The sequence below is a fragment of the Ricinus communis genome, chromosome 10 (genome assembly GCF_019578655.1).
Source record: "Ricinus communis isolate WT05 ecotype wild-type chromosome 10, ASM1957865v1, whole genome shotgun sequence".
NCBI lineage: Eukaryota > Viridiplantae > Streptophyta > Magnoliopsida > Malpighiales > Euphorbiaceae > Ricinus > Ricinus communis.
Window position 1 is genome coordinate 13321152 of NC_063265.1, and position 10032 is coordinate 13331183.

A 10032-nucleotide genomic window follows, 5' to 3' on the forward strand; every position below is an offset into this window, starting at 1 on the left:
GTAACTTTTTAATCAAGTTGATGGTTTAGACTAATTTTGTAAAACCAGTTTGCATTAGGGTATTATATATCAATTAACATGTCATCAAAAGAAGGGTGGTGGTGTCACATTCAACTTTTTGTGCTGGTGTCTGTGTTCTTTGCCTTTGTGTACACATCAACCTGTTATTGTTAACTTCATAATTCTGCAGTATAATTCGTTAGAGCAATTCCTTTTTTAATATTGGAAAGAAAGAAAAAAAAAAAAAAAAAAGAGACACCCAGATTTTAGAACTTGAAGATCTTTTAAATAAGAAATGAATGCCATGAAAATAATTTGAGAATGAAAAATGGGTATTTTTCAATTTTACATGATTGATAATGGCCTTCTAAATTCCCTAAATCAACTGTAGATAAGATACATTTAATATTTCCCTTATCCTTCTAAATTATTGTTGATTTATGTTGATTCTTATTGTACTGTATAGAGAAATCATAGAATCATTTTGGCACCCCTAAGGAATACATTACTTTAACTCCCAGAATAGGCATCTCATCATAACTAATCAAAAAGCCAATGATTAAGGAATCTCAGACTATAATCAGAGCTTCTGATTCTCAAATCTGCAATATATGTGAATTCAAGCAACTTGTTCCAATAAATATGAACTATAATTTTTGTTTTTAGATTGAAAAAAAAAAAAGAAAGAAAGAGAGTTGAGAACATGGCAATTTGCATGATTAACAGAAAAATGTAACAAAAATAATATAATTGAAATGAATGATAATTTATCACCTGGACATGACTCAGTGATCATGACTCTTTTTAGACCTTAGGGTGACAGGTTTAAGCTCCCTTTCTAGAAATGCTGGTTAAGGATCCTATTATAAAAGGAAAATAAAAGATCAAATGAAATTTTTGAAAATTGAAAATTGTTGTGGAGTCCTTTATTATCATAATTCAAGTTATTGGTATTTATGGCCTTTATCTTGGGTGATACCTAATGTCTATGAATATGGCACAATGCTTTTTATGTAATAAAAATAGTTGGAATATACTTATTTTGGACTTCAGAAGTACCTTTTTTTTTTCTTTCTTTTATAGTGATCAGTTACAAAGAATTTTCATTTTAATCCAATATGCAGTTTTTTTTAATCTATATGTATCCAAAATTAATCTAATTAATCTAAAATATAAACAACATGATTCTTACTAATGTTAAAATGCTATATCAAAAGTTAATAGAATTGAATGTTCAAGACCAGAACTTGAAACCTTAATTAAAGTTGTATATTAAGACCAGAACTCGAAGACTAGAAGAAGAAGAAGAAGATTATACAATCTTTTGATCACCACTGGTCACAATATGAATCAAGGCTTGAGGGTCCAGAATCAAGTTACTGTGGGGACTTCCAATATTGCCGACCTAATTGAGCAAAGTTAATAACTCAACCTGCTGCATAGTTGCAGAAATTATTGGAAGGTCTCGAACACAATGCAATTCAACATGCAAATGTTAAGAAATTGGACCCAGAAAGAGATCGAGAAGAGATACTTGTGACATTATTGAAGGATAAATGGGATATAGCAACTTGAAAAGCCACCATGGCACCTACCAAGAAATTGACCAAACTTTCCATTGTACTAAGGACTCTCCTAAAGATTGGACCACCCGATCTCAAATGAAAGATTTACAGGTTTACTCAGAACCCAAAAGGTAGTCACAACCTCAGTCACAGGAATGACATGAAACACTTGTTATTAATTATTTCACATCTTCTTTCCACTTTCATTGGATAATGACTTCTTTGTCTAGCTGTGATCAAGATCATATACTGTCGGTGTGGGCAGTTCGGTCCAAAATTCTGAGCTGTCCTACCTCAATCCTCAAACAAAATGTCAATTGGGCACTACACAAGATAGCAATAAGCACTAACATACAAAACATGGACTTAAATTGATTTATCATAAATAGAATAAAATAGAATAAAAGTGATTTATCATACTTCTCTGAAAATAGAATAAAATAGAATACCATTTGATATTTTGAAGACAACAAAAAACTACTGCAACTTGCTATGCACAAGAAGTGCTACAACAATGCTTTAAGGCTTGCCAATGAATTTGCATTTCTCAGCAACCTTGGTTCTTATTGTCTTATGTAAATTTTCATTGAATTGCAGAGTTTCTTTTCCAATAATAATGGGAAGATATATCAGGGAACTTTAAATAAGATGACTATGTAAGCTAACCCTATTGCTTAAATAATTTGGTTCATCTGAAAACCAGATTGTGGCAGGTGTTGTCACATGGATAGGGGCAATCGATCAGCTTCACTCCTGACCGATCAAAATACCAATCTCCAACAGCAATTGCAACTGCCTGCACATTTCAATCATGAAATTTGATTTTACAATACTTTACTTTCCTTAACTGTAAAACAATTTTTAGTAAAGCACATGGACAGATGTCGAAATGCAAGAAAGGTATATGCATACCTTATTTCCAATAACAGGAGAATCATCGGCAAACCATGTATCCTGCCTCTCTGATTGGCAGTGAGCAAAACATGAATTTATAAACAATCCATTTTGTTTTGACATCGAGAAGCCTCTTATTGCACGCAGCATTTGATTTCTAAATCCTGTTCCAAAGATACAAGAAAGTAATGCCCTGCTAAGTATGCGTAATTCATTTGTTGTGTTTCCTAGATTTTGCAAGTCAAAGTTCTATTATTTATGAAATTACCTTGCAGAAATTGGATCTGGGGTGCAGAACATTTTGCATGGTTCTTTCTGCATTCATTCCAATAGCCATGGGGATCGGCAGATGGTGGAGCTAAGCTTGATTGTATCTGATTTCACATGGTAGAAAAGAGTCAATAATCTTTTCAAGTCTTTCCGCACAAATAAGTTAGATTATGTTCTTTGTTAGTCATACATTACAGCACTATTCTCTTGCAATCATTCCTACATATGACTCCTTAGATATATAGACTATGCCATGAAGGAGAGGATAACTACCTGCCATGAATCGTAGGCTGCATTAAGAATGAACAATGGAGTTTTTACATTGCCGATTATGTTCTGGGGGAAGAAGCACTGGAAGAAGAGAAAAGTACAGAAGCAAAGTGAATAACACAGTTACATGGGCATGATGTCTGAGAAAAATAAAGATAAGAAAGATGAGAGTAAACAAGAAAACGAAGAAATTACCGAAGTTGGATCAAGGTGGTTAGTGCATATACGAGGCAGGTTATTCTGTACCCCCTGTGATAAATATGAAAATCTACTTAAGCATGCAGTGCCAGAAATTTAATCAAAACAGTTACAAAGTTCTATTATTCATATTACCTGCAAACCCACCACACCACTGTACATATTCCTCAGGGTGCGGCCACCAGAAACATCAACTCTGGAATATAAAAAGAAGAGCCAAGGGGCAATTGAGATACTAAGTAAGTCGACAAATAAACACAACTAGTGAAAGAAACAAAGCAGAATGTCTAAGTAAGCGGACATTACGCGTCAAGGAATAAACCAGCATCACTCAGGCACTTGACTCTAGTTCTTCTGGGAAATAAGTTCCTAAATTCATCACAATGTAAAATAGAAGCCAAACCCCCAGCAGAGCACCCAGAAAGAAGAGCCTGAAGTACAGAAGCAACAAAAATAAGAGACTCAAAATGGGAAGGTTAAAAAAGAGATTGAAAGCTTGAAAAAGATCTAACCTGGTTGGCATAACGCATTCCCTTTGACATTAAATCTTGCATTGCAGCTAACCATATGCGTTGTCCTCTAAATTGCAGCTGTGCAGCCTACATGCATAGCCATTTGATTGTATCCTATGGTTGTTTAGAATTTTCTAACTAAATCATGTAGATGGCGGAAGAGTAGATTCAGGACACAATACAATACCCACCTTATTTTCATTATCTCCAGAAAAAGAGGCACCATCACAGTAACGGAGTTTTACTCTGTTCCAGTTGAAAAAATCTGCAATACAGAACCAAATACAATGAATAAAGCTTAAGGACTAAAATCAAGAATTTGATAAAGAATTTCATTTAGATTGAGAATCAAACTAGACCAGGATTTTCTTGAGGCTTATTGCTTAGGATTCCCGTAAAGGCCAACTGCTTTTCCATGTATTTCGATGAACCACGCCGAGTTTTTTTGCGGTAAACACAATTTCTAATGTTATTACACCATCCTCCACCCTACACAAGATTTTTTACAAAGTCATGTTCTCAATCAGGACATTGTTAATGAAAAGGATCTATCAGAGTTGCACAACCACTTCAATAAGCAGACGGGCTGCATAACGAAAAACAATTGTACTAGTTTTAGGACAGTAGATTTTAAAGAGAGAGGTTAAAGCTATAATACTGCATCTAAAACATAATTTGAAGAGTTCAGACTCCTTGATCCAACTACAAAAGGCAGAAAAATCGTATATGAACACTCGCAATTTTTTTGTATAGTTATCGATCTAAAACTACCCAATGGCTGGAAACAAGACACTGCTATCGAGTTGCATTACTTTACATTGTTAACAATTGGCACAAAGGCTTTGCTGGTGTAGATTAAGACAAAAGATTACTAAAAAATACATTAGTTATCTTATCCTTAACAGCAGGGTACCCGATCCTTGTGAGAAATTCAATCCCAATTAAGAAACGCAGGCATGACATTTGAATCATGTTAAACCAGAAACAGAAATTATATGAGATGCTTTAGTATTAAATATGAGAGACAAACCTCCAATTGAATGAGCCAGCTATTTGCTCCTGAACCATATCCACGATGCAAATGATAGCCAGGCAATGTGCCATCCAAACAAACTGTAGAGATTGAAAACCACGTATATAGCTGATTATGACAATATATCACATAAGACAAACTTCATTGTATACACAATATCAAATATCTCATGTCACTGTTGCTAGAAACTTACAATAACATTAACTAAGCCAATCTAATTGCAAAAAAAATAAAAAATCAAACATCTCACGTCCCTATTGACAAAGACGAACACTGGGGACTGCTTATCATAATTTAAAAATCATCATGTTCACATCTTTCTAACTGAGAGACGGAGAAGGACGATGAAGTAAAGAAGATGGGGAAGGTATAAGCATAGCATCATCAAATAGAACAAACACTAATGCAAAAATTCGGATTAACTGCTATACTTAGTAAATAACACAAAATACTACCAAAAGAAAAAGAAAGAAATAAGTGAAAGAAAAAACAACAAAGAATACATCAATAGAACAAAATGTCTCACTCTTACCAATGAGCCAACTTAGGGCAAAACGATTGGACAGAAAGGAATAACAAAGAAACTTTGCTGCAATACTGTAATAAATATCTACCCAGATTTAAAAATCAATTTCGTTTGAAAAAAAAAAAAGTAATAATTCTCTGCAAATAGGGCCCTCTATTTCTGCTTTTGTTTTATTGAAAATAACAAAAATATTTTAAAAAAAAAAACAAATCTAAAAAATAAGAACCCAGAAACAAGCAGCAAATTTATTCAAAGGATGTGACGATGTAATCCGTTATTCTATAAACATTGAATCAAATCCACAGCAAAAGAAAAAAGTACAGGTACCAAAAACAAACAAATGAAGATTTAACATAATTATAACAATGAGAGGTAGAACTACGTACCAGCTCCTCTAGCACCAGCACTTCGAATGAGAGTAAGTCCTACCATCAAAGCATTATTAAAAACCAAGGATTCATTAAAATAACCTTCATCACTGGCAACTCCAGTGTACAGTATTTCTGGCTCAGTCTCATTCAGTTCCAACCCAGTTGCCCATTTCCCAATAACACTTACCATAACAAACATAACCCACAAAAGCTTCCCCATTTTTATCTCTTTCTCTTTCTCTCTCTCTCTCAAATCTTGAAAAAAGTTTTAAACTTTGGCTTTAACACTCTCAAGAATTTGCTGGCATTATCAGTAAAGTGTGGCACTTTCTTCAAATCTGCATGTATTTAAGCTAGTAAGCTAAATATAGAAAAGTTTCTCTAACTCTGATGAAATAAATTAGTGAAATCTGAAATCTAGAAAGAGAAACAAACAAAATTTAGAGAGAGAAAAGACAGAGAGAGAGAGAGAGAGAGACTGTGTGTTGAGCTGTTTTGCAAAGCACAGAATTTGCCGGGCTTTTTAAGGTTTATATAAAACTTGGGACACGTTTGGAATCTTACAAAGATTTTAGGTTAATTAGCAAATCTAGTGTTACCAACACAGTTTCGTTACCGTATGATAATGTGATTTAGTTATTTTGTGTGGTCGATTTTATGGGTTTATGGTGCACCCTTTGACGACAACCGCCAGCTGTCTTTATTGAGGTTGATTTACCTGTCATATAATACTTGTGGTGACGAGCCTTTAGCGGCAAAAATTAATGATGTTACTGCCTATATAAGATCTCCTGCCTTTATTACCCAAATTTCCTTCCTTTTTCATTTTCATATATATTTTCCTTCCTTTTATAAAAATAATAATTTATTTATTTGTACCTTATGAGAGGCCACCTCAGATTTTGATTCTATATTTTCCCTCTATCATTAATAGGTTTTCTTCCCCTTTCTCATCATTGTTTTGTATTAGGGAATTTGTTTCTCATAATTATTATTTTCTTTTTCTGTTAGAAATTTACAACTGATCAGTGAAATAATTTAGCTCTCACTGATGAATAAAGTTCCAACTTTTAACCTAATTTTTTTATTTCTTAATATAGTTTTAGGACATTAATTGTTTGGTTGGTCTCATAGAAATGAGGAGGGAAGGGGAAATAAGATTAATTTTCCTTCTTTGATTTTTTAAATTTAGAAAAAAAAAAAGTAAAGTGAAAAAAAAAATTAATTTAAATACGAAACAATAAAAGCCATTTAAAAGGGCTATAATAGAAAAGGTAGATTTATTTTTTATTTTCTTAGTATTATAGTAAAATCTCTTTTTATATTGTAGTTTGGATCAAATAAAATTTATAATTATGAAAATGTTATAATTTAATGAGATTTAAATATTAATATTTTTTTTTTAGATTTAATATTCAATTTTATAGATAAAACGATATAAATTATATATAAGATACGTCAATATTTTATTATATTATAAAAAAACTGATGAAACAATAATACTACAGTAAAATAAAATATAATATAACATATATTTTTTAAAATTATATATATAAATATTATTATATAGAGAAATTTTTTTTAAAACATGACTTAAAAGATTTATAATTTATTATAATAGAGAATTTATTCCTATTATAATTTATCTAAATTGAGACGTAATTTTTTTATCACTATGTAGAGGTTATCTCTATATAGAGTATTATTATAGTAAGATTTTAATGTATATCCAAATAATAATAAAAAAATCTTATTTAATTCTTTATTTGATAAGTGATGTATGGATTCTCGAGAAGAGAGAAGCCGTGGTGGTCTTTACAGACCGCCCGAATCCCATGAGTAAATAGAAAGTTGGATCTATATTGGATCTCACCTGAATCGCCTATTATAAGGGCAAGAACATAAATTTGAAGTTAAGATATTACTAATATGCATCAATCAACTGTCAAATTAAATCTATTTTTAAGATTCCTTTTTTTTTTCTTTATGATAGTTAGTGCATAAAATAAAGAGTAATTATAAAATTTAAAGTAATGTTAATATTATTAACAATATATATTAAAGGTCCAAATTAATGAAAATGGGTTATGGTTGGAGTTACACATATAAGTATATGCATTTGAAAGATTGAGACAAAAGAAAAGTACAAATCTACTTAAATTAGCAAACCAAGGGAACACACATTTTATCTTTTGATACTTATGAATGCAATCCTCAAGCATTCAAATGATTGGATTCAGAAACTAACTTCTATACTAAGCAATACCTAAAACAAAATGTCCAAAAAGTGATATCAGACATGACATGACGCACCAAAAAAATTGATTATTAACTAAATTAATTATATTCTAACATCTTCACTGCACCTTCTAATTAAGAGGCAACACTATCCTTAAAAACCCACTTGCTGAATGTTGACGATGATGCTTCTTTGCAGAAGAATCCGATCCATCTTTCTATTTATTTATTTATTTATTTTTTAGAATAAGAAAAACTAAATATGCCCACAAATGATGTGAGATCCACGAAACAATGTGGTGTCTATTTTCTCTATCTTTTTTTTTTGGAAAATAATTATTATTAATTTTGGAAATCTAACATTATGATTGTGATTTATTATTAGTGTGTCTTCACTTTTAAAACACTTTCCCTTGTTGAGTATCTTGATTTGGTATTATAGGTATCCAATTTGTAGTGTAAATCTGCAGCATGCAAACATATTTTAAAAGGTTTTGCAGTGATTAACATTAATAATAATAATGGTGCTGCTGCGTGCTCACTGTATATAGATTAATGGGTGTCCGTCCACATGATTTTAATTAAGATTAAACTTGGCATGCCTGAGTACCCTTTTGCTTTGCCATCTCTCTCTAATTATTGTTTACTAATTATCATTAGCAGAGCAGTGAAATGTATAAAATTGGTCCCCGGAGTGAAGTGGCTGAAAAGGATAATTATTAACATTGACAAATTATTGTGACTGCAATGCTTTTTAATTTCTTTTGGCCTTGTGGGTGAATCTCTCGAGTTAAAAATGGTTCGTCGAAAAGCTTTTCCAATAAATATTATTATTCATTAATCACCGACAGGTGCATTTTGAGATCAATTTCCCATTGCTTTTTGAAAACCAAAACCAGATTTGTCAAAAACGCATGAAAAGCTTATTAAAGAAATCAATGAAATGAATAAGAGTTTTATGAACATGTTATTTTTTCAATATTTAAAAAATTAACCCTAAAGAATTGTCATTTTCTTTAACATATATATATTATTATTTTTCAAAATCCTAAGCTGGAAAGAAAGAAGAAGAAGGAGACATTGAGATACTTACAAAAGAGAAACATTAGAATCTGTATACGAGTGTGTTTGTGGTGGGCACTGATAATTGAGGGATGGAATTAGGATAGGGACCATAAGCTTTTCGCTCCCTGGGGCTTGGGTTAGCTTGTCAACACAGTAGGGCCAATTATTTTTGTGCCATTAAGCTGTGATTGATTTATGTATATATACTGGTGCCACTGTACTGCCCATGTATATTTCTGTTTCTTTTGAAAAAAGAAATGCAATTTTGCAAGAATTTGGAACCTCTGTTCCAAGTGGGTCGGTCGTCACATATTTGTCGTTTCACGATCTGTAGCCCCATTCTATGGGATTGAGAAGTAGCTTTCTTTTTTTCTTCTTTTAATTGAGAAAATAAATTGCATACGAGATTCATGATATCGGATATTAGGGAAACATTTACCCTTATTTTCAGCATTGCGTGATAAATTAATCATCCAATTGAAGGTATTAAATTAATATTTTCTTTTAATAAACCACAAACACTATATAATATATGTTTTCAGAAAATTATAATATATGAACCCAAATCTTATCGATGTATTTAGTTTGGAAGCATTTAGTACATAGAAAATTATGAATATGAAAATAGGGTTCTAATTAAAATGCAACAGAGACAGTTTGTTAATTTTCGAATATTTTTTTGTTGAGTTCCTATCAATTTCATTAGGGCTCTAACAGATAAAAAGACAAAAGGCAGTTTAGAGATGTTTGATTGATTTTATTTAATTAGACAGCCTTCCAGAATGTAACAAAAGAAGGATTGGAATGTCCTAAAAAGACCAGTTTCTTTATGGTTAGGTTACCCAACAAATTGGAATTGCTGTAACTAAATTAATTAGGGTTAAGAAAGAGCGATGAATATGCGTGTCTTCCTACTCTGACTATATTAAGTCCAAAAGAAGACTCCTTTGCGTAAACGCAACTCCCATCCCATAATATCCTTTCTATCTAATATCTATCCCTTGTTACAAGTTAGCATACATTCCCACCAAAATCCAATTCTAATCTCCTTCTTTGAATGTGTTTCTCTATCCATTTGCAAATATGTACT

At 31.8% G+C, this 10032-nt stretch overlaps 1 protein-coding gene across 2 annotated transcripts; it reads right to left on the bottom strand.

Moving 5' to 3' along the window:
- Positions 1–1961: 1961 nt before the first annotated feature.
- LOC8274972 (pectin acetylesterase 12) lies at positions 1962–9096 on the bottom strand. 2 transcript variants are annotated; one of them, XM_015715131.3, is made up of 13 exons: positions 8971–9096; positions 5655–5977; positions 4740–4822; positions 4069–4198; positions 3901–3974; positions 3710–3796; positions 3504–3628; positions 3333–3393; positions 3195–3248; positions 3003–3080; positions 2728–2833; positions 2478–2623; positions 1962–2361 (listed from the first exon to the last, which is right to left on the bottom strand). In XM_015715131.3, exons 2-13 carry the CDS (start codon positions 5857–5859, stop codon positions 2254–2256), a joined length of 1257 nt encoding a protein of 418 aa, XP_015570617.2. In that variant the 5' UTR covers positions 5860–5977; positions 8971–9096; the 3' UTR covers positions 1962–2253. The 2 variants fall into 2 exon arrangements, with proteins under 2 accessions (XP_015570617.2, XP_048225987.1); XM_048370030.1 differs by lacking the exon at positions 8971–9096 and having other exon boundaries at positions 5655–6112.
- Between the last annotated feature and the right edge of the window lie 936 nt (positions 9097–10032).